At 37.0% G+C, this 24,793-nt stretch overlaps 2 protein-coding genes and 1 non-coding gene across 5 annotated transcripts; all 3 read left to right on the forward strand.

Annotated features, from left to right (window-relative positions):
• The first annotated feature begins 1,076 nt into the window (after positions 1 to 1,076).
• Positions 1,077 to 10,078, forward strand: LOC147868982 (uncharacterized). 3 transcript variants are annotated; one of them, XM_087325455.1, is made up of 5 exons: positions 1,077 to 1,220; positions 1,596 to 1,637; positions 1,946 to 2,635; positions 7,749 to 7,823; positions 7,907 to 10,078. In XM_087325455.1, exon 5 carries the CDS (start codon positions 7,916 to 7,918, stop codon positions 9,521 to 9,523), a length of 1,608 nt encoding a protein of 535 aa, XP_087181581.1. In that variant the 5' UTR covers positions 1,077 to 1,220; positions 1,596 to 1,637; positions 1,946 to 2,635; positions 7,749 to 7,823; positions 7,907 to 7,915; the 3' UTR covers positions 9,524 to 10,078. The 3 variants fall into 3 exon arrangements, with proteins under 3 accessions (XP_087181581.1, XP_087181561.1, XP_087181571.1); XM_087325435.1 differs by having other exon boundaries at positions 1,596 to 2,635; XM_087325445.1 differs by lacking the exon at positions 7,749 to 7,823 and having other exon boundaries at positions 1,596 to 2,635.
• An 11,213-nt stretch (positions 10,079 to 21,291) lies between these two features.
• LOC147868983 (uncharacterized) lies at positions 21,292 to 23,719 on the forward strand. The gene is made up of 3 exons (XM_087325466.1): positions 21,292 to 21,729; positions 21,879 to 22,450; positions 23,051 to 23,719. Exons 1-3 carry the CDS (start codon positions 21,495 to 21,497, stop codon positions 23,462 to 23,464), a joined length of 1,221 nt encoding a protein of 406 aa, XP_087181592.1. The 5' UTR covers positions 21,292 to 21,494; the 3' UTR covers positions 23,465 to 23,719.
• Positions 23,720 to 24,301: 582 nt separating this feature from the next.
• On the forward strand, positions 24,302 to 24,385 carry TRNAY-GUA (transfer RNA tyrosine (anticodon GUA)). The gene is given in 2 exon segments: positions 24,302 to 24,338; positions 24,350 to 24,385. It is a non-coding gene; the product is annotated as a tRNA-Tyr (tRNA).
• The last annotated feature ends 408 nt before the right edge of the window (positions 24,386 to 24,793 follow it).

The following is a 24,793-nucleotide window of genomic DNA, read 5'->3' on the forward strand; positions in this document are numbered from 1 at the left end:
TATCCACCTAAAATTGTTAGAATTGAACACATCATCCATATCATAGTACGTAAAATTCGTGTTCGTCTAGCATAACATTCGTTTTCCTACGTTAGAAAACGAATGCGAACGTTATTCAAACATTCTTATGTTTTTTTTTGTTTTTTTCCCATTTTTTAATGTTTTTTTGTTCTTTTCCATTTTTTAGGCTTATTTACCTCATAATAAATAGTTTATCCAAAAGTATGGTATTTATCATTCTTTGAGGGTGTTTTTCTTACGCGAATGGTTTGAACATTCACGAATGCGAATGCACGTATGATATGTATGGTTCAAACTTCATACTATGATCCATATTGTCTTGAGTAGCTCTTGACGACCCAAAAATCTAATATGATGGAAAGTGACAAAGGGCAGACAGAGAGAAACATAGATTGTGGCGATTCCTAAAATCCCATACAAACGCGTGGATCGAATGAAGGAGTGTGTATAAGTGAACAATGTTGTTAACACACTTGATTGACTTCTTCAAAACTAGTTGGGTGGAAAATTTCAACAAGGGGGAGATATAGGATACTCTCGAAAGGTAAACGATGAACAATGGCACATGACCATATTAGCCCAAAAACCAGGCAAGCAAGGGCACAAGTGAGCAGCCGTGTTCGAGAACTGTGCCTGTGCTCGTGCCCTTGCCTGCCCAAAAACTGGGCAGATACGAGGAGGGGGGGGGGGCATGTCCAAGAAGAAAAGCTCATTGGCCGGAGCTTGACCGGCAAATGGACGGTCAAGTGAAGCGGCCGTCAATCGTTTGATGGAGGGACCCGTCTCATGGGCCAATTTTGGCCTTAGAAGACCTTAATATATCTTTCTTTTTTCTTTCTTTCTATGTATTTCGAGCGTTTCTTGTCCTCCCGTCTAGCGCCGTCCAAAAACGTTAACGGCGTTATTGCTCCTCTCGATTTCTTTTTCCTTCTCTATGTACATACAGACATATTGATATAGTTGTTTGAACTTTGAATGTTTCCTTCTTCCGTCAAACTTAACGGGAGGCCTTTCTTTTTCCTTGTTTCTTCTCTGCTGCATTCCACCAGGAAATGGTTTTCTGAGTCAATTAAGCTCACCATCGCTTCTTTCTTCTCTTCTTCTTCTTCGTTCCTTCTCTTTATTTTCTGCCTACGCAGGGATCTCATGCTCCCTTAGTCTCACCGTTCAACCTCCACATCTCATCCGAGAACACACAGGTATGATTCTCTCTCTCTCCCCTCCATATATACACAAGATTCCGGAATACGCGCGCGCGCGCGCACACACACACACACACACACACACACATGCTCAGGGTTTCATTGACACAGACAAAAGCTTGCTTGATTATTAACATATGCATATATGTGTGCGTGTGTCAAGACAGATAGTCTCCTTTTTTCATTGCAGATTTGACATAGAGATAATATTGCTTGCTATAATATATCTATATGTCAATCTATCTATTTATAATATCGATTCCTATATATATTTTCTAGGGATTAATTGTCAACCTGGCAAAGAATGGATGTCTTGGTTTGCCTATTGCAAGTTAAAAAATATAAGTTCTTGCTTTGTCTATGGGTTTTCAGGTTAAAGAGTCATTGTAGCTGAGAAAAGATCGTGAATCCATTGTACATAAACAATTTGCTTCGTTTCTGAATAAAAGAAAATAATTTGCATCCTTTCCAAATAAAAGAAACAAAGGACGTAAGACCATTTTCCTGAAATCCGAGATACGGAAGAAATAAAACAAATTACCCTTATTCCAATCGAAGAAACAAACCGCCCAATCAAGGTCTTCCGATTGAATCAAACAAGAAAACGGATGATTCTTTGTATCGAAGAAAGGAAACAGGAAATTGACAAAATATCAACATACCTTGTTTGAATCCAAGAAAGGAAGCTGTAAATCCGTACCTAATAATTGACGAGTTTGCAGATTTGACAGAGAAGTATTTAGTGCAGACATATCCATAGCTGATAACTGTGCAGTTTGCTGGTTTGACAGAAGAGTTTGATACATACATTATAAGAGAAGAAACAACAAAGTACTTCCTTTCTGAATCCTTAGCTGACAATTGAAGAATTTGCAGATTTGACAGAAACAATTTAACATGTACATAAGCAAGAAACAAAGAAACTGAAAAGATATAATTGCTAGATTACGGAATTTGCAGAAAGAGACAGCAATTTAAATTCCTTCAAATCTATTTCTGTTAATTTTTGAATTGACAGAGAAGGATTGGTACATACATCATATGCTTCGTAACAAAGGAAACGCAGAAACAAGTCTTTTCATCTAAATCCATAGCAAATACTTGCAGAGTTTGCAAGTTTGATAGAGAGCGCTTGATACATAGAGAGGAAGCAGAAACAAGTATTTTCATCTAAATCCATAGCAAATACTTGCAGAGTTTGCAAGTTTGACAAAGAGAGCTTGCTACATAGAGAGGAACTATACAGACATGCACACATCCAGACAGAGGAAAGGAAAATAAAGATCTGATTCTTGTTAATCCATCACCGAAAACTGCAGAGTTTCCAGTTCTCAAAGAGAAGTTTTAATACAGACAGTGATAGGAAAGGAAAGGGAAATTCAAGATCTGCTTTGTGATCTAATCCTTATCAGGTATTGTTCTTGCCATGCATTTCTTCAGTTGTAAAAACAGTGTAGCGCAAAAATAGGATGCTTAATATTGGTTGCTAGGTGGTCTGTTGTTTAAATTTATGTTGAGAAAGAAAGAAAGAAAGATATATTAACGTCTTCTAAGGCCAAAATTTGCCCATGAGACAATTGGTTTACAACAAAAATGGGGTATTTACCCATTCATCGAAAGAAAAAATAAAAACAAAATAAAATAAAATAGAGCTTAAGTTAAATGGTTCTAGTAAAAAACATGTTCTATAAGGAAATGGCTTTATACTAGGCCTAGTTTCATTTCCATCCAAGTCTCTCGAAAAGAAGTGGGAGGTCAAAGGTTCGATGTGGATGTGGCATGTGGTCCCAATGTAAGAGGTACCCCAACCATAGCTTCTAGGCGGCGTAGCTCACGTTCCCTTATCTTCTTAATCATTTCTACTTCGTGTCGAGTTGCTTTGAAGCCCAACATTCGAAGGCGTTTGGTTGTTCTTTACATTTCTGCTTCATCAAGAGAGAGGCCGAGTGGCGTAGGTGTGTCCACATTTATTGTCTCCCCTTGTTCCTGAAAAATTACATTAGTTTCATATTGGTTGATATTAAAAGGGTTATCGTTAACACTTTGTAATTTATTCTCCCTATGTTGTTTTTGCTCTAAGATATACCTACCTAGTCTCTTTATATCCGGGGTATCTAATAGCTTGGAGAGGGTGGAAGAGGGTCCTAGTATGTCTTGGTATTTCGCCCTTATCTCGGCATAAGTTGGACACTTACATGTAAAGTGATGTTCATCCTTTATCTCAATGTGACATAACCTACATAGCCTTTCCTCTCTAGGGACTCTATTAGCACGACCATTCTCAATCTCAAGTTGGTGAGATGATTTCCTGAGTTGTCCAATGGCCACCCTTAGTGCATTTGATAAGAATATATCTAGATATTTTGGTTGTGTAATAAAACCTAACTTAGAGAAGTGCAAGAAATGTTCCTTATAGTACAACATTTTAGATAGGAGTGGATCTTGTGGGGTGATCCATTTATATCGGGTGTAAATCTGCCATAGTTCTTGGCGTATTACTTTATTACGGTCTTCATGAGAGATTAAAGTTTGATCAGTTCCATGGTTGTACTTAACGGGAGGTAGGTTATTAATGTTTATGCCATTTGCAAGTAACCAACTCACTACAGTGCTATACCAAGAGCTAGTGTCTCCGGACGCATATAGGGATCGGGATGCCTCAAAGGCTTGACGGGATATCCTATCTTGTGGTTGGCTATGTATTCGATTAATAAAAACTACCACTTGAAAAAGTGCTTCTACTAACATTGGGGGCAAATTGAACTCTGTTCTAATAATGTCATGTGGTATTGTCGATTTGCCTCGGAGTTGACGTGATAACATCATCACCAGAGGTCTCTCTAATTGCGTCCACATAAAAGATGGTAGACCTGGATCCCATACTAATGATGCATACATGAGGGAAGGGGTCACTAATGACTCAAAGAGCCATCCCTTAATCCGTGTCTCTTGAAAGTATGCCTGGTGGCATTGTCTCTCTAAGAGTGAGAGGGATGTATACTCTCTCGTTAGTCTTTGGCTGCTTGGGTCATCGAGAATTTACTTGAACGAGCACTAAAGGTGACTCCCAAGTACACATATGATCCAACTATCCCAACTGGTTTATGAGAGAGGATTAGATGACATTTACTTCTAACTCGAGACAATGTATGAAAGATAAGAACTTTAGTTTTCACTAGATTCACTACCAACCCTCGTTGTGTGCAAAAGTCATCTAGGGCATTAAGATGCTTTTGTAGGTCGTGTTCAGACTCCGAGAGCAAGACGATGTCATCTGCATAGAGTAAGAGACTAACTTGCGTACCCCCAATGGCTACTCCATTGCCTCCCTTACGAGCAATAAAATCAGTGATCTCATCAATGTAGATCCCAAAAAGAGTCGGTGATAGGGGGCAACCTTGTTTTACACCAATGGCGCTGGTGAAGCAATCAGATAGACCACCTGGGCATCTTACGCACCCAGAGACTTACTCATATAGAGCATAGATGGCCCAGATCATGCCAGTTGGTATCTCCAAGCTTTTGAGCCTATCAAACAACCGCTCCCTAGGAGCTGTGTCAAAGGCTTTGCAGAAGTCCATGAAGCAACAATATAGTTTCTTCTTGTGAGCCTTCGTCTGGTCAATTAAGCATCTAAGTGTGAAGATATGGTCAATAGTGGAGAAGGCTCATCTAAAACCAGCCTGCTCGGGTGCCTGAAGACTTAAGGTTTCCATATAATCACTGAGCTTTGCACCATATAGTTTAGCGAGCGTATGACCTATCATAATGGTCCTTTATTTGGGTCCATTGGGTCCCCTCCTTTATGTATAGGGGCCACTGTGTTCATGGTCCATTGTGGTGGAAAACCCTCGGCGAGGGCGCGATAAGATTAGTGTGAGAAAAGGGGTTAGGCACTCTCAAGCATATATGATGTGCTTGGCCCGTAAACCTATGTGGTCCATGGATTTCCTATGACCTTTGTGACCCTAGAGGTCGTGAAAAGTGTCCCCATGGTAGGTCGAGGTGTGGAGGGCATGGGGATGGGGATGGGTGGTTGGTTCGGGACGTGGTAGAGTCTCTCTGTATATGTGTGCCAAGTGTTGGGAGTAGATGTCAGGAGCTCATGCGTGAAATGTATTGTGGTCTGATGGTTTGGTTGACTAGGGTTTGTGGCGTTGGAGGTGTCGCAATTTAGCTCAAAGTATAGGAAGCTATGGTCGGCACCAATAGGGCATGGGGCCACCCGGAAGGAGTTAATCATGTGGATAGCTTCAGGGCATCCTATCAGGTAATCAATTGTGCTTTCCCCTCCTCCATGTGGGAAACATGTGAGCTCTTCCGAGCCACCACTTGGCTAAGCCATTATATATGATCATTTGGTGTCTACTTTCGAGTTCAAGCAAATGATGGCCAAAGTTTGTGGCATCCGCACCTTGATCTTTTGATCTACGTATTATGCCTATGGCTAAAGGGTCGACATTCACCATTTCGAGGTTTTTATCCATTTGAAATATTGTGCATTGTTGGGACTGGGTTCTCACATTGAAATCTCCTACAAGGAAGACTTCCCCTTGAGAAGAATATTGGATTATGCCATTTGATAAAGGTTCGTATGGAGAAGGCCCATGTGGCGCTCCTACGTCAACTATACTCGCCTCTCCAGCCATTTTATACCGGGATCCTTTCGGGGGGAAGTAACAAATGGCGATAAATATCGCCTGATCCTTGGTAGTGAGGACTTTCACCCACATAAAACGGGCTTTTAGGTCTGTCTTTAGTATTTCTATCCTATTATGTATCTCTCTCTGAAATAATATTGCAACCCCTCCAGACCCTCTAGTAGTGTGTCGACGTGAGGTTTGTCTAAAGATAGATTCCCAACAAAAACCTTCAACTTGTGGCAGTCTTCGGTTTATTATAATTTATTATCATTCGTCCGTCTCGGTAAAAGGCGCGATGCCCTTCTTTACGAGCTTGTATGACTCGCGGCATACAAGTTTTACGGTGCTCAATTTGCAGCTTGGTAAGGTCCTCATCTAGGTAGATAGGGTCCCCGCCTAGTCCTCGAAGAATTGGTCTCTTCTTGAAAAATGTGATTCTAGATTCAGAGTCTTTAAACTGAAGGACTAAAGCTCTCTTCCTAGTAGTGTCACGTCCGACCCTCCAAGTTTTGGTGATTGGTAGGGCCTCTGTGTACCCTAACATTTTCCCAAGTGTTCGTGCATCTTCGTCGGGAGATGCCCCTTCCTTGAGCCCAATGACTCGTACATTTAGGCGTTGAGCTTGACGCATTTTCTCCTCCTCAAGGGTAGTGTTTACAATATTTTCATTCTTTAGTTCATTTTTAATCTTACGTTTGACTACATCGACCCAACCGGTTTTGGAGGAAGAAATCTGAGTTGTACACAGTTTGTGTAGTGCAGAAATATGACGTTTAATATTGATTATTGGGTTTTCTGTTGTTTAAATGTATGTAGAGAAAAAATATATTCTGTTGGATGAAGATGAAGAAATCTGGTTTACACAGTTTTCATGGTTATCTTCTCTATTTAATGCAGTGAGAAGAAGATATGATGTGTTTGTGTCAAGAAATCTGAGTAATAGACAGTTGGTGTTGTGCTTTTCTGTTTATATGATCTGAGAGGGAGATATAATATATTGGATGAAGAAATTCATGTAATAGACTGATTGTATATTTTTATATGTGCTCATATGAAGAGATAATGTGTTGGATAAAGAAATCTTGAGCATTATGCAGTGACAATCTTTGCTTTGTCTGGTTTCTGTAGGTTATTTTAAGTAATTTATTCTGATTTTTTAGATTATGTTAAGAGATACACTATAATGAGATGATTACAGTAGGAAGGTATGGGTGAAGAAATCCAAGTAATAGAGTCTCTCTTTCTTTCGCATGAAGCCATAACAGCCGTATTGTTCAGATAGTACATGTTTTTTTACATCCGTTTGTTCTATAGCGATTTCATTTTTCATTGGATATACACATATATATCTATATATATGTATACACACACACACACATATATATTATCACTTTCTTCCCCATGAACCATAGCATCTATGTTTTTGCATATATTTTCATTGGTTTCTGTTGGTGATTTTATTTAATTTATTTTTGGTTTCTAGATTAGTTTGAGAGATATAGTTTAATGAGGTGATTACAGTAGGAAGGTATGAGTGAAGAAATCCAATTGACAGACTCTATTTCTTTCCCATCAAGCCATAGTACCTGTATTGCTGCAGACAGTAATGTTATTTTACATTTGTTTCTAAAGCGATTTCATTTTTCATTGGATATATTTAGTTTTTCACTTTCTTCCCCATGAACCATAGCATCTATGTTGTTGCATATAGGATATGTTTTGTCCACTGGTTTCTATAGTGATTTCCTTTCTATTTGTGTTTTTATTTAAAGTGAAGGATTCCAAACTACCCTTGAGTTTCAGTTGATACCCCAAATGTTGTTGGTCAACTCCCTGAAAGAGAAATTATGTGGTCAATTCACCTCCATATTATCTATTTCAGGGTTGACAAAGGGCATTTGGGAAAATGACATAAACTCACGGGAAAGCAAAAAAACTCAGCAGGAAATTTTCAGAGGTTTTTCTGTTTGCTAAATTAGCTTAATTGGACATGCCATATACATTTTAATAATGTAATTAAATTTGGTTATTCTTGTATAGGTAAGAATAATGGGGAGCACAGTGTCCAAGCAGGATTCCAAGAAAGATCAATGGAGAGTGTCCTTGTCTCGCAGTGCTTCTCTAGCAACTGGTAGTACTATATATGAAGCAAAAGAAAGCGCCAATCAGTTTTCAAGGAAATCCAGATTGCCAAGTATGCCTAACTCAAGTAGAAAAGATATTTCTCCTGTGAGTGGTTTATTTCCATCTTCTCAGCTTAATCCCATTCAAGAAGAAAATGGTAAAGAAGTCCTTGAGCTTTCAGATGAGAACAATACTGATGTTGCCACTACATTGTTATCAAAATGCAAGAGAAATGTATCATTTAGCCGCTCAATTTCTTTTCAATCAAATAGGAATGCAGATTCAGTTCAACTTATCCGTGAGCTAGAGTCTGATCATAAGTTGTTGAAATGTAATATGGTGGAAAGCACATCACGTAGTGCAATTGATGTGGGCTCTGGATTCAACTCAACACCTAGTATTCCCAACGATCTGTCCATCGACAAAACTCCTGGTCTAAGATCTCTACTAAAGCCACATTTGAGGCCATCGAGAAGCTTTGCTGCTCCCAGCAGAAATGTGAATGATTTCAATTCGACCTTATCCCCAAACAAGAGTTTCAGCCCAAGATGTAATGATGGCAATGATGATCTTTCTGTTAAAAACAAGTTTTCACTTGATAAACATGACATTATGAAACCAGAGTGGATGAACTCGCCAGATATCTTATTAGAAGGAAATGATTTGTTTGATCCGTCTATACTTGCGAGTTTTGGGACATCTGGAATAATATCAGAAGATAATTGGCAGAGTTCAGACTCAAGTACTTCAGAGAATGTGACATCATCTTCAGGGACAAGCTCAGATGCTGATAGCCCAAAACTTGAAGAACCTGATGCCGTTGAATTATTCAAGAAATTCAGGTCTGGTAGCACGGTGCATAATCAACACAGGTTTGAGGATTCATCTAATCATAGAACAAATGCTTTCAAAAGCTTTAGGTCTCTTAGAATGCGTGATGAACATGTGTTTGAGGATTCTTCTAATCATACAACAAATGCATTCTTAAGCAGACAGTTTCCACTATCAAGAGAATTCTCCTTAAATAATGATAAAAAGGATTGGAATGGACAAGACTACCTCAATATCTTTGAAAGAAGGTGTCCACCTAGGTGTGAGGATAAGGTGGTTCTCTATTTCACAAGCTTGCGTGGTATACGGAAAACATTTGAAGATTGTGGCAAGCTAAGGTTGATTATGAAAGTTTTCAGAGTGTATGTTGATGAGAGAGATGTATGGATGCATTCTAGATACAGACAAGAGCTTACTGAGGTTCTAGGTGCACCATTACCTGTGCCAAGGCTATTTGTTTTAGGAAGATATATTGGTGGAGTTGAAGAAGTAGAACAACTTAATGAAGGTGGAATACTTGCAAAGATGATTGAAGGTTTACCTACCGAATGGGGGAGAGTATGTGATGTTTGTGGTGATGTTAGGTTCATACCATGCATCACCTGTAGTGGGAGCCGGAAGATTCTTTCAGAGGACAATATGATTCAACAATGTCAAGAATGTAATGAGAATGGGCTTATTATGTGCCCCTCTTGTAAATAGCCATGATACTTCAAGATTAGCGATAATAGACACAAGAAAAGAGCATTTAGGTCCCTGGAGAATATTGAGTTAGCATGTACAGCATGTATATTTATTCTTGAAAGATGTAAAGATCCCAATGCTAGTTTCACTATGTAGATACTCAGAGATGGGAAACAGGGAGCCTAATAATGCTGGAGCCTGGTAATGTTGTGGTTCTACAAGGGAATTTCTTTTGATAGGCTCACCCGCATGAAATGTAAGTGTATTGTTTTCATTCTAGAAGGTTATTAATATTTCCCCTCAATATTTTATGTATAGAGTTCTCCGAGGGCAGTACTCTGTCATCTATGTCACATGGACATATATACAACATGTGAATTCATGTGAGTACTCTTTTTTCGTTGCTAGTACTAGCAAACATTGGATACATATATACCTGTATCACAAAATTGTATTGAGTAGTTGGTCATTATCTACGAGTTTTTGGGCCTATGCAATGGCCATATGCGGAAGTTGATTGATGTAGTCAATTTTCTTAGTGGAAAATATAAAACTCTATTTTCTTTTTCTTTTTGTAATGTCCACCTAATGATTTCAACCATTTTCTTGGTTTTGTTAATCCTCTCTTCTTCTGTAGAAGAGATTCGTCGCATTATGGAGTTGTTCCAAGTAATACTATCAGATTCTTGATTTATTCCTTTTCTCGAATGCATCAGAACAGGTTGGACCATAATGCAATTCCTTGTTATCTAAGTTTTTAAATAGGAAGATGTATGCACTAATGATTATAGAGAGAAATCATTATTCTTTAACCATTGATTCTGAATTGGATGCCTAGTGATTTTTGTCATGTGCGTGCCCCAAATTCCAAATCATGAGCATTTAGAGTGACTTGGGCTGGTTAAAATAGAGAGAGAGTTGAGGGTGTCTGATTTGAGTGATTGAATTAAAAGGAGTGATTGTAACCAGCCCTTTTCTGGACACAACTTGTACATATTGAAGCGATAGTTACAAAGGAAGTGCTTGGTAGGGTTCCAGAATTGGAGTTCAAATAGAAGTAGGAGAGTAAACTGAATGATTCTATATCTGGAACTATTAAAAAACAAAGAAGTTTTAAGTGAGGTTATGTTATCGTTTGGAAAAAGATCATATGTTTTATATGATATTGGCCATAGAAGAGTTCATAATTGTTTTTTCAATATTTTTAACAAAAGTTTCTAGGGACGATTTTTTAAGGATTTGTTTATCTATTTTTTTTATCAATATACATGTGTGGAAAATATGTTTCTAAATAATTGATGCCAATAAATATGCTCAATATTAATGGCATAAAGAATGTCAATGAAAGCCATTGTTGGGAGCATAATTCTTATGATATATGATCTCAAACTAAATTTACATAGCTACAAAATGGGACTTCAGCACACAACCTTAATGTAAAGGACGCATGAAACCATTATATTATTTTGCAACGATTCATGTTATTTTTATTGACATTTAGGAGTTTCTTATGAGATTATTACAAAGCGAAGTATATATCGGTAAGAACTTGATTTGTCTCTTACAATCAATGTTGTATAATGCATTGGTCAAGTAAATGAGAACATGTGCTACAGCCTACAACACAATCTAAAAGTGTTGCCTTTATACCAGACATGGAAGCCATGAAGACACCTTCACCAAACCAATGTAATTTATTTTATAATTTATGATCATATCATTACTAAAATTTTGTCTTGAAAAGTGAGTTTTGATGTTGCATTCATTGTAAAAGTTCTTCACGTCTTGTTGACATAGATTTGCTTTTCACAACCCAATGGTAAAGAATGATACCATGCCTTATAAACAACAATATGGATATATGGGTTCTAAGAAACATAATGACAAAGCTCATACATGATAAGGTATCATATTGGGTACTGTTAGAGCTTAGATCTAAAGAGCATATGATAGATTAATAAGATAGGAGAGAGACTCGAAAGAAGGGTGTCGATCCACCCGACCACCCCCGAGCGAAGGGATCGAGACGGAGTCGAGCCTCGATCGGCATCCCATACCACCGCCGTGGCGTCGAGTCATACATGGTGCTGGCGCACTCGCTACAAGAGTTGACCCACCACAAGAACAGAGTCTCGACATAGTCAAGAGATGATGAAATGAGGGTAGTTAGGCCTCATATTTATAGCCAGACCCAAGGCCCCCAGGCAAGTTCACACTTGGCCTAATGGGTTGTCTCAATCCCGAGTATTAAAAGTAATCCTCCCGTTCTTTACACTCTTGTTTAACCCTCACACTTTATCCACATGTATAGAATACTACGGTACATTCTCACCACGGGATATTATATGGCCATGCCCGTAAGAGGTATGAATTTCAGGTTTAAATACATATGTATGGATTTCAGACAATCTTTCAATTGAATTAGAGTATCGAAATTATTGATGCACCCAAATATATATTGTGGGGTAGGTCACTTTGTCTAAATGTATGAATATGAGAGGATAAAATCAATAATGCTAAGTTTGTGTTGGGAGATTCAGGAGCATTCACAAATGTTGGTTGTGTGGCCATGATGTGAATTAATAGGAAAATAAATATATTTAACTAGACCGTAAGGCTAGGTTTATTATGATGGGAACCACTTGTTATGCACCTCAAGAAGTATGACACTAATTCTAGACAATGGGACAATGACTAGCCATGTTACATATATAAGTTGTTGAATGGTACCATTGTAAGAGTGTGCTATATGTGTCTTAGTATTGAACATTTGATTATTTGGTGTAAAATATTTCAATCTCTCACTGATTTATTTGGTGAAACTTCGTCTTTGTTTGAACTATGTAAATTGGTGGTGTTGTAGTGCATTACAATTGATTCTTGATTCCACTCCCTATTGGGGAATGGAATTTTCAACAATGTATTCAAGTTTCTCAACGATTGGAAGATGGAACAAATGGCTTGTCATTGGGTTGGTTGATGATGGGTTGTGGAATTTTTTGTATGCTAGAAGGCATGTTGTTGTGATGTGGGAAGCACACATGAGGAAAGAAATCAAACTAGATATATATAGGTTGAAGTCGGGTAAATATATGATAAGAAGGACAGAAAACAAGATAACTACAAAAAGGTATAGTTCAATTGACAAGAGTGTACTCCAATTGTGAAAGGTCGAGTGTTTGAGTCTTGTTTCAGGTGCTCCAAAGGTCTATAAAAAGGAGAGGAGAGGTCATAATGGGGGTCTCGGTTACCATTTTTAATTGCATGAGGTGCTCCCGAGGCCTATAAGAAGGAGGAGAGCTCATAATGGGGGTCAAATTATGGATCAAAGTGAAAGTGTTGCCGATATCTTTGAACGCGCTTGGAGTAACCAAGCTATTTTGATCGTGATTGTGCCCACCAAGTAAGCAGTTTGAACCTTCTTCTCCTCGATCCTTCTCCACCTCCAACTTCAAGATGGAAAATTGCCACATAGATGTAATCATGTAAGGCAAGATTTAAACAAGATTCAAACCTTACACCTAAAGGGTTAGAAGCATTGTATTGATCAATGGGGCAACTATTATTGAGTGTTAGATTTCTCATAGATAAATATTCCATATGAATACATGTTCAAAAACCAGTAAGAGAAACCCCTTAGGCATCAAAACAGATATCAGTCGGTAACTTGAAGTCTCCAACACAACAATTCGAGTCCACATCCCATCCTTTTTGGTTGAATTTCCCCGTGGTCTTGCTCACATTTCACATGACTTCCGACAATATCATCATGCTTTTGAGTCTTGACAATATTTTCCTCCTTAAATTGAATGATCACACTTGTGAACATGCACTCTACATGTGCGAGAGTGAGTTTGTCCCTGACAAAATGGGTACATTGGAGCATAGTCGTCCTTCTGCAAATTTTTGTCCTTCATGCAACATGTGTGCATGTGTAATTTTGTAAGTGCTCCCATGTGCTTGTAATACCCTAAACCTAAGTTGTTGGCAATTGAGCTATACTTTTTTGCACTATTTAACTTCAAATTGTCTTCTCTCCTTGTCATATCTTTGCCCTATCCTTCAACCTTTTATATATATCTAGTTTGACTTCTTTCCTCATGTGTGCATCCCACATCACGACAACATGCCTTCTAGCATACACAAAATTCCACAACCCATCATCAACAAACCCAATGACAGGCCATTTATTCCATCGTCCAATCGTTGAGAAACTTAAACATGTTGTTAGTAAGTCATTCAAAGGGGTTGAAGCATATAGTTATGCATAACACTCAAGATGCAACCCCAAATGGAATGTGTTACAAAGGCTTTTTAGGTGTGCGTGATGGGAGAGATAGTTCCTCCATCACATACTCTATCTTAATCTTCTCCATTTAACTCCTATTCAACTCTTTAGCAAGCCTGCTTTGAATATATTCCTATATCTTATTGGGTTGGCTAGTGTTACATTATCAAAATTGAACCTTGTACTTCAATAAGAAATTACAAATATATGTTAGTAAGATTATATTATGCACTTTATAATATAGGATTTGGTCAATTAGAAAAACCTTCCAAACGGCCAAACACCGAACAGGTGCTCATACCATGCCCTATAAAGTGGAGTCATGTCAATTGTTCAAAAATGCAAGATGTAGTGTATACACACATACACAAATTCCTACAAATTCATAAGATAGTCTCCATTTTGATTTTAACTCTATGATGATTGCATTTAGAAACTCTGAATTGTTACGGCAATTATCACTCTATGTATATCTTTGCTCTCAAAAACTCAAATGGGCATGCATGACAATAGTTTTATATTTACTAAATCAAGAGGTTAGGTAATGCTTCCCTAGTGAATGTAGAATTGAAGAAATCATGGCTTAGTATTATGTATTCAAGAAAAACTGTAACCTAACAATGGATACAAAGATGATAGGTCAACGTTATAGTTTTTGAAAACTATGGAGATTTACAACTCTTTTTGTTTTGGAATTGGGACACGGCTTACGTATTTTGTTAAACCTTTGCAATGAGATTGAGAAAATACAAAAGCACCTTTTTACTCAATTTAACTCTTGGTGATGAGAACGATAGAATTGTATGCCACCAAATGCATGTCTAATAACATTTTCAAAATCTTGAGACTATGCTTCCCAACATCACCTACAGATAGGAAACATAAGATCAACCACAAAAAACAAGCTTCTCCTTATGTTGGATAATTGAACATTTACAAATGAACCTAAGAACATAGGATAATTTTCTACTTGCCCTACTTTAGGTAGCTTGTGCATTAAGTGGAAGGCTACAATTCACTTCAAAGGTAGGTCAGACACTTCCTCAAATAAATCCACAATATTTGAAACATTACATGAAATGAAAAGTTGAACCAGAAACTTGAATTTAGATGTACACAATAGTGCTACTACATATGTGTTCCCACACACTTTACGAATTAAATGTTGGAAGGCAAAATATTGAGGAGAAAATGAGAACATGTGCACAATGGCGTCTAAATCAAATGGAGATAGAAGCATATGTCGCCTTCATGTGCCTTATATTTGTTGAAATTAGATTGGTTTTTAATGAGTTACTACAAAAGTGCACCACATTTCAAGAACTCCTATAGAGGACAAACTCTTCATCCATGACTTTGGCTATCTCTTTTGCAAAAACGGCAAAACCACTTCTACATATTTTTCTATTGTAGTTCATTTCAATTTGATTCCCAATTTACCCACTATAAGTTCAATGGATGGCACTTTGTAAAAATCTAGAGGTCCCATGAGCCATTTTGACCATCACCATATATCATTTGATGCAATGCACACTATTAGAAATCTTGAATATTCTAAGGACAACTTATATTATATAGCGTGGTCACCTTTTTTTATTGGAAGTACTATGTATCTACTTAGGCTTAAGAAGTCACGTGAGAGGTCCTACAATTGTCTAACTTTTTATAAGATTTCAATTGAGATCCCTAGGCCATCTGTCTTTTGAATTATGATTTCTTTTTATCATTAATACACCTCTATTTACGGAGAAGAAGAAAGTACCCACTCAGAAAGTATGATCAACTAAATGCATCTAGGAGACACTGGTTTCTTCCTTGTTAACATGAAAGCTTATGCAGGTAGTTTGGCACATGTAGTAGTTCTAATGTTGCTTAGTGTTAGTGTGTCACAACACTCGTGGGCGTGTTTATCTTTATGAAAGGACTTGAATGCTTTAAGGCCACATCAATATCCCATGATAACTTTTTTTTCTCCTCACTATTTTCTCGCATATTTCATAACATCTCATGTGCATGTGCTACTTTTTGGCTTTATCCAATTGCTAATACGTTATCAAAGTTTTGTTGCAAAGCTCGCCATATATAAAACTACAAAATTCTATATCACAATATGACAATTTGTCCAACCTCGTTAGGTTGAGTAAAAAGAGAAGAAGAGTGAGCAAGGTTGTATTGAGTGTCCTTGTCATTTTGTCCATACCCATCTATATGCATATGCCAAAGAGATGACGACATCACTATGTGACGATGGGGTGGCGCCACTAAGATAAAATTAAGGATGGAAATAAATTTATATGTGGACACAAAAGTTTGGGGGAGCTAGTGTCCTTGCAAGAGAAAGCGATAGAGAGGTGACACTTTTAAAAAGGCAAAGATCTCTCCATCTCAATAATCTTTTGCTTGAGACATTTTCATGCTTATGTTTAACTTCTAGTGCAATATTGGAGCACTTAAAGGTTGGGTCATCATTGTCAATGGCATGTAAAGTGTGTGCTAACAAGTGTATATGGATGTGAATATGTTTTAAAGGGGCCACAATTAAGAAGAGGATGTAAATGACCTTCTAAAAATGTGTTCTATGCAATATCTCATAGAGAAATATCAACTAAACCTTGACCAGCTATTAAAAGTAGAAAGCAATCTTCATATAGTCTCTATACTTCCTTCCTATGTGGTGGCTCATATATCTGGTTCTGGTATGTGACATGTTTGTATCCATAAGAGTTACAAATGTGATTCAACTTTCATGCCAAATGTTTAATGAAGAATTACCTTTATAATTGACACTAGAAAAACGCTAAAATCCTATTTGAAAATTACTACCATGCATAAAAAAACTTCAACTTAAAATATAAAATGGTTAGATTAAATCAAAACCATTTGAATGTAGTATAAGATGCATGCATTAGATTAATGCCTCTACACTTTAAGGGCAAGATATAGAATACATGTTGAAGGCATGGGTGATAATAAACAATCCAAAATATTGATGTAGGCCCAATGTGTCATGGAACAATGGTGTGGACAAACAACAACATCAACAACAACTTTTCCAACGAGATGTGAATGCCAAATTGACATGTTTTGTAGTTAACTTATCAAAGCATTCTAATAGAAAACTTTATGAATATGGTACCAACACAAACTTATCAAAAACCCCTTTCTTAGAATTGGATGGATCCATATTGGAATGTGTTATTTCTTTGATAATCCCGAAACAAGGTGTTACTCCTTAAATTCTCAACAAAAGGTATTATTTTACCAAGTAAAACAACCACAACACTAAATGTAGTAATGTTTTTGGAACTATACATATTATTTCTAACATGGGGGAGAAAGAATACCACTTAAGTGATATCTTAGGAGTTGTAAATGGATTTGTTGGGTTGTAAGATAGCCAAATCTACAAAGATTTCGATAATAAATATATGTAAAAGGCCATTAATTCCTTAATGTCAATGATCTTAAAACTATTGATAGTTTGTTATACATATGAATTTATGGATGCGTCTTTGAGACAACGTTATTAACAATAAATTATTTATTCCCCCATCATTATAGTGATGATTGAGGAGTGCCAATAACATCTTCCTCATACTTATGCATTTTACAACCTTCCACCAAGACAACGTTAATGCGCGTAATATAATCTTCAATTATTTCATTCCTAATGTATTGTGTTGGTCATTTGCGCCACATCATAACTTGTCTTAATATGCGGTTGTAGTCCCATTGTGTAAACCTCTACTATCAAGATTGCAATATCCAAATAAAAGGATGATAGTTGTAGCAAAGACAATGGCCACCATGCATGTGTCCTTGTTTTCAATGGTTTACAAACACAATATCTAAGCGTGTGAAAAGCTAAGATAATCCATTTTGCCTAACATCCATCATGTACCTTATAATATTCCCCATAGATATAAATTATGTTACATAAAAAATAACGATGGTAACATAACATTCAATATTTTGATTTTTGCAAAGTCCAACATGTTTGTTGTGCATACATTATTTGACCTATAACTTGTAATTGTATGTTCAATGATGATTGTCAATTTTTTCTTTAGATCTTGACAAAAATATAACCAAATTCAAAATCTTACGGTTGGCAACCTTGGGGTGGGAATTTCCTCAACTCAAACAAAAATGATCCATGGTGCCTTATGCAACTAAGTTAGGCATTACAAATTTGAACATGCATATATGATAGTCCATGCATGTCCGTGCAATCAAAAGAGTAGCTTTTAATATCTAAAACAAATGATAGAGCATCAACGCAAGGTTGGTTACAAAAGATTTTACTTCAAGAGTATTTCTAGGATAAGATAGGTTAAAACTTCAATGTTCTTGTAGTCTTGGTTGGGAAAATAGTCATGTAATGCAAACATTATATTGAAAGAAAGAAGAGAAATTGAAACAATCATAAAAGTGTATAAATATTCATGGAATTGCAATTTAAATGTAAAAAAAAATAAAACCCTACCTTGGTCAATTTCAAATCTCAATTGTCTCAACAATGAATTCCACCCCCCCTAAATTGGCAACATGAGAGCTTAGAAGCTCCATACCATTAATGGGCCTAAGGTAGACCAACTTTCTCCCATATATCACAACAAAGGCACAAAGAAACATGAGAGAAATGCATGTGATCACATAATTCCTCGTGTATCACAAGTTTTGGTAATGTTGTGTTATTTTTTTCCTAGTGGATGCTCTACAACAATCAAGACCTAGTCACTTAAATAAATGTAGGAATAAAACACAAGGTTATATACACAATTCGTCAACAATCAATTTATTACTGGAGTCTCACAATGTCATCTTGCTTATGGATAAGAGGGCGATACTATAAGTGTTGTCCATTGGGAATATACTAGAGGCATACAGAGACCAATCAACATCCATAAAATCTAGAAAATTTTAATGATATGGTTTAAATATGAAGGACTGTAATCACTCATGGTTGGTAAGAAATCTCAAGCCTAAATAGGCTACATGGAGGTGAGAGGATTACAAGTGATTCATACAACAGATTGGACTTATTCATACACACATACATACATAGAGAGAGAGAGAGACCTAGAGAGAGTATGGTACATCATTGTCCACATGATTGACAAGTTATGTCTCTTGAGAGACGATGTAGTCTACGAATGATGATGTCATGCGCACAACTTTTTTTATTATAGTGTTGAACAATGAATAAAGATGGATGACTCTCAACTTTCTCTATATTGATCCTTTGTAATAGTGTTGAATAAATCTCTCTCTTTCTCTCTCTCTCTCTCTCTCTCTCACACACACACACACACACACACACACATTTGTCACTACATAAGAGCTAGAGAGAAGAATTATTCAACGTGGGACAATATAACAAGGAATCAACAACTTTAGAGAGAGATGGAGGCAAAGAGAGAATGAGATGATATGTGTGTGCTTGTGACAAAATGGGTTTCGTAACTTGAGAGATTATATTCGATTACATATTTTTTAGCGTCCATGAAGAGGCCAATATTAACCCATGGGACTTGAGTACACGAGTTTTCTTGATGTGTGTGTCCTTCCTAAGAAGGGATATTCATACTTCGAAGCACAAAGTCTCAACATGTGTATAGGGCATACACAAATGGCTTAACCTTCCGGGTCTTCTCTTTAGCGTGACACTTAAGTCATCACGCCCTTGTAATATGTCATCATAACTTCACGAAGTGTACTAGATGTTTAATATGGCCACATCCTCTATTAACCCTTCCTAGCATACTTTACATGCTTTCTTATTCAACAGATTTTGATGCCATAATGCAACTTCAATACCTAGTTTGTTTTATCAAGTTTGAAGGACTGTGATCACTCTACCTGGGTAAGCTTGTGACATTGTCGTTTGAAGATGTGTGGTAAGGTGTGGTATTTGGAAATTAGAAAGTGAACATGTGCGTGTTTGTGGGATTGTCATTTAGAGATTTGCATAATCGATCAAAGGCATAATGGATGGAGCATTGTATGGAGAGACTCATGTATGAAGTCTAAAGATTGTGATCAAATTCTTTAAGGAGATATAGAATTCTAGAGAGAGAATGTGGGATTCCACAAGTCTATGGACATAAAGATAGGATTCTAGAATCTGGAGCTAGAAATATAAAATTCTAGAGAGTCTAGAGTGAGGACACGAAAACTTTTGAGCTCATGACATACACAACTATCCAAAAGACCCAAGGGATTGGGGTGTGTATGTGTTGTTTTTGTGAAGGGATCATTTTGATGTGTGAGAGGAAGTAGAAACCTAGAGAGAGAGGGGAGGGGGGGGATTTTATTGTCCTTGGAGGTCAAATATGTCCTATGGAACCAAAGTGAAACATTTTCATGTAGACATACATACACACAAATTTTATTATGGTCCCTAAATATAAGAGATGATCTATCTTACAAAGAGTGAAACATTTTCATGCGCTATGCATGAAATTGAATAGTGACCCTTGACCCTTGTCACAATAGAGCAACATCACATTATGAGACAAATGTAATGTAACCCATTCTCCAAACCATCTCTCCTATTATTGTATCAATGATCTCAATGGGAAGAGATCCGACGTCAAGAGGGAGGATTGTGTACAATATTTGTATCTTGACACGAGAACAAGCTTCCATAGGTTTTCAAATACTTTGTAAGTGGATTTAGTTAATGCTATCACCCCCATACTTCAACCCCACAAAGACGCCCTAAAACTATTAAATTGTTAGAGATATATTTCTATTCCGTTGCAAAGTTCTCAAATATATACAATAAGCATCTTCCACATAGCAAATAACACACTGGATCTATCTATGGTTGAATGGAACCTTAAGCCCCACATATTTAAAGCTATCTACCATTTCCAATGGCTCATTATTGTATATAAATGGTTTATCATAACTTTTGGTCGTTTCAAGCATAACTTTTGTTTTAGGGAGAGAATTACATAGAAGTCTAGGGAGAGATAGAATTCTGGAAAGAGAAAGAAAGAGAGCTATAATTCTCAAGAGATATAGATATATTTTATTCTCGTTCTTCAAGGTCAAATATGACCTATTGGATAGAGAGAGAGAGAGAGAGAGAGAGAGAGAGAGAGAGAGAGAGAGAATTCTAGAGATGAAGTGACTTTTGAGGTTAAGACACCCAACTACGCAAAAAAGGGCCAAAGGGGAAGGGGGGGTCCAATGTGCATGTGTGTTGTGTTGTATTGTGGAGGGGTCATGTTGGTGCGCGTGCAATGAAGGAAGTTTTGGAAGGTTGTGGCCACACACACAAAAGAAAAAAGAGAAAAGGAGAAAGAAAGAAAGCGAGAAAAGGGGGGGGGGGTGTGCTCAACGACAATCATACTTTCGGCAACAACAACAACACGAAATAATACTACAAAAAGGTGATGCCCAAGTCGTCCCTCCACTACCTTAGAGTTCCCCCCCTCCCCCTTCTAGGTTCTCCTTCCTCAATAACAAGAGACTTAATTTATCTTCACACATATACATACCACACACACACACATACACACACACTTGGCTATCATATATTTTAGTTCCGAAGTTTTTAACTCATGTAGAGATCTATACCACCATAGCTCCCCCCCTCTTCTTCTTATTCATGCCTCCTTTAAAATCCAAGTTTTAATATCCTTTCCTTATTCTGCACGCATAGATTAGTTTGGATCACTTTCGATTGGCATGAACTCGGAACATTATAACCAAAATAAGTCGCTTCGACCACCTCCCCTTGCAGATCATCACCACAACTTTAATAGTGCTAATGGTTCATCATTGACCTACAACAGTAATAACATGGGAGGTCAAATTAACCCTCTTTTCTTCCCCTCTACCAATAGTACCTTCCTTAATGTTGCTCAGAAATTGCCCCATGACACTTTGGAGGCAATGCTTGCCTCTAAACAACTTGCACGAGGTGAGTGATTGCTAATTCATACTTAGATCTCCTTGTTCATAAGTTATAGTTTGTTTAAATATACTAATGTCCATTCACTAACACTAGGTTATTAGAGTTTGGCTAGATTTAAAAGTTTCTCTTAAGTGGGTCAATTAATGTTTGTATAGGAGGGTCATTACAATTGATTGGAGACTTTGAAGGTGGAGGAGAAGGTCATGGGGCCAACACTAGTCAAGAGGATGAAAGAGTAAAGAGGCAACCAAGTTTTAGTAATCCAAGGTCTAATTACAAGGGAGAAGGTACCAATAACAACAACAATATGTATATTGATTTAGGGGGAGGAAGTCGAGGAGGTGGGGAAGAAGCTCACACATTGAGCATGGATTACATGAACATGCACATGGATGAAGGTGTGGAGTATATTGATGGTGATCTAGGGGAACACATGAAAAAAGGTGGTGTCCTAGGGACTACTACTAGGAGACTTGGATATGAACAAGTTAAGGCACTTGAGAAGGCATTTGAAGTTGAAAATAGGCTTGAGCCTGAAAGGAAAGTTAAGTTGGCCTCTCAACTTGGTCTTCAACCCAGACAAGTTGCTGTTTGGTTCCAAAATCGAAGAGCTCGATGGAAAACTAAGCAAATGGAAAGGGACTATACTGTCCTCAAGAACAAGTTTGAGGCCCTCAAAGCCGATCGAGATAAGCTCATCCAAGAGAAAGATCAACTCCAAGCCGAGGTATGTGCATCCAATAGCATTACTTCCTTCTTCTTTTCACAAATATAATAAAATAGTGCATGGTTCAATGTTAGAGTTGGATGGTTTTTGTACAAACCACTTATTGGGTTTTCATGGAGATATGTTATAAGCTATAACATTTGGTTTTAGAGGCCAATTCACTATAATTTAGTAGTTCTATGCTAGAATTTAAATTTGGTCTAAGGGCAACAACTTACACTAACTTAAATTTAGTTCATTGTCTCACACCAACTTTAGTTAATGTATTTGGTCTAAGGGCTACAACTTACTATATTATAGTAGCTTTGTACTAAAATGTTAAATTCTATCACGATGTTATGTTGTACCACGTTTTCTTGTTTTAATAATTTTAGTGTGTGTTTAATCTATCGAAATCTACTCAATCTTGTGAACATTAACAACCCAAAGCCAACTACTTTTCTAGATGGAAGATAGAACTTTCCACTTTAAGGCCCTTTTTTCTTTTATATGTCTAGAATTCAAAATATGTCACGGATGGGACTTTAAATATTAGTGGGGCGTAGCTCTCGGACTAACATTAAAAATGTCTTACTTCTTTTTTATTGTCTACTTTAATAGCTTTCTCGATTGAAAGGTCATGACATGGAAGATAAGAAAGTGGGAGATCAAGATTCACCAACTCTAGCATCTTGCTCTTTGGTTGATGATGCTTCCCATCAAGTAAATGTTGAGGATCAAGGTCATGCGGGGAAAGCTTCCCTAGACGAAAAGCTTGAGAATGACAGTTTATCGAGGACAGAAGACAGTGGCAATGTTAACGGAGACATTGAAGACTCTAGCTCAATGCTACAAGGTCAATCTTCATTAAAACCCGTTAATAATGAGGAGACAGACTTGTACAACCACCACAACAACCATTGGAGGTTGGCCCCATCTCAAAGCTACTACAAAAATAATATCAAGAATGAGGAATGGGAAAACGGTGAGCAAGGACCTCTCAATATGCCGATGGAATGGTATCATAATTGGTGAATGTATATTTTATAGTTAATTAAACCTTCACCTTTCTCCCTTTCTCTCACCAAAAACATGTATCAAAGAGAGAATGAGAGAATGACGAAGAGAATTGCTCGTGCAACATCTTGCCGAGGTCTAGATTTTTCATTTGTAATCTATCCTACATTGATTAAACAAGTCTCTCTAATGTAATTTTGAAGAATGATCTCATTGTATACAAATTCAAAAATTTCATTCTTACAAAAGTTCAAGACTACTCCCTTTACATCATTTCAAAGTGTCAAAATACTATTCAAGGTCCACCCGAAGAAGTGTAACTAGAATTTACACAAATATTCAATTTTGTACATGTATGGAACATATAAAGGTAGCCAGAGGAGCATTGTCCTAAGCAATAGTTTTGTCTAGTTTCAATTGTACAATATGAACCTTTTTTGAACCTTACGATGGGAATATAAAAAGAACACAATTAATCCAATATATTACTTTGACAAGTTCTAAATTTGATGCAGAAAGTGGCGTCCTTGAATTTCGAATTATTTTGTGACCACAACTAAAGTTACCACCATAATCTAGTAATGATGTTGATTGGTCTCTATTTTTGTATATTTTGTCAACATTGTAATATAGTAGTCTTTATCATGAACTTTATCAAGGTCCAACCAATGTTTTTATGCAAATTAAAGCTCTATCAATGGTATGATCAAACTTTCTTACATTATGTGAACTTTTGACCTTCCATTCCCATTTAGAGGCGTGATGTGGAAGCATAACCTCTGTCTTTGAATTCTATAATATCTATCATATTTGATAATAAAATATATAAAGATATATATGTTATGAATCATATATCCGACCTTAGCTCAGTTGGTAGAGCGGAGGACTGTAGTGTTGGCTGTTATCCTTAGGTCGCTGGTTCGAATCCGGCAGGTCGGATCTTTGTTTTAGTTTTCAAATCGATTGTTCACTCTTTTGTGTATTGTATTTTACAACTTTGTTTAGAATTTCCATCATGTTATATAAGTTCTTTATGTTTTAAACTTGCATACATACTTTGCTCTTTAGTGTATTGTATTTGACAATTTTGTTTAGAATTTCCGTCATGTTATATAAATTCTTTATGTTTTAAACTTGCATATATATGTTGAAGTAATTCATCGTGGCTTGCTTTACATGCTATCAACTACAAGTTTACATATGACAGTGTTTTCCATAATGTCTACTTAACCAGTGTATGTTTTCCATATGACAGTGTTTTCCATAACTAACAACACGCACATGGTTCCTTTTGTGGAACCATATGTACAATTTGCACCAACACTTGATGGTATGTGCGCACTTAAC

Source organism: Azolla caroliniana, unplaced genomic scaffold (genome assembly GCF_043228905.1).
Source record: "Azolla caroliniana isolate FFs.n. ecotype wild unplaced genomic scaffold, voAzoCaro1.0.p SCAF_1, whole genome shotgun sequence".
Classification (NCBI taxonomy): Eukaryota; Viridiplantae; Streptophyta; class Polypodiopsida; order Salviniales; family Salviniaceae; genus Azolla; species Azolla caroliniana.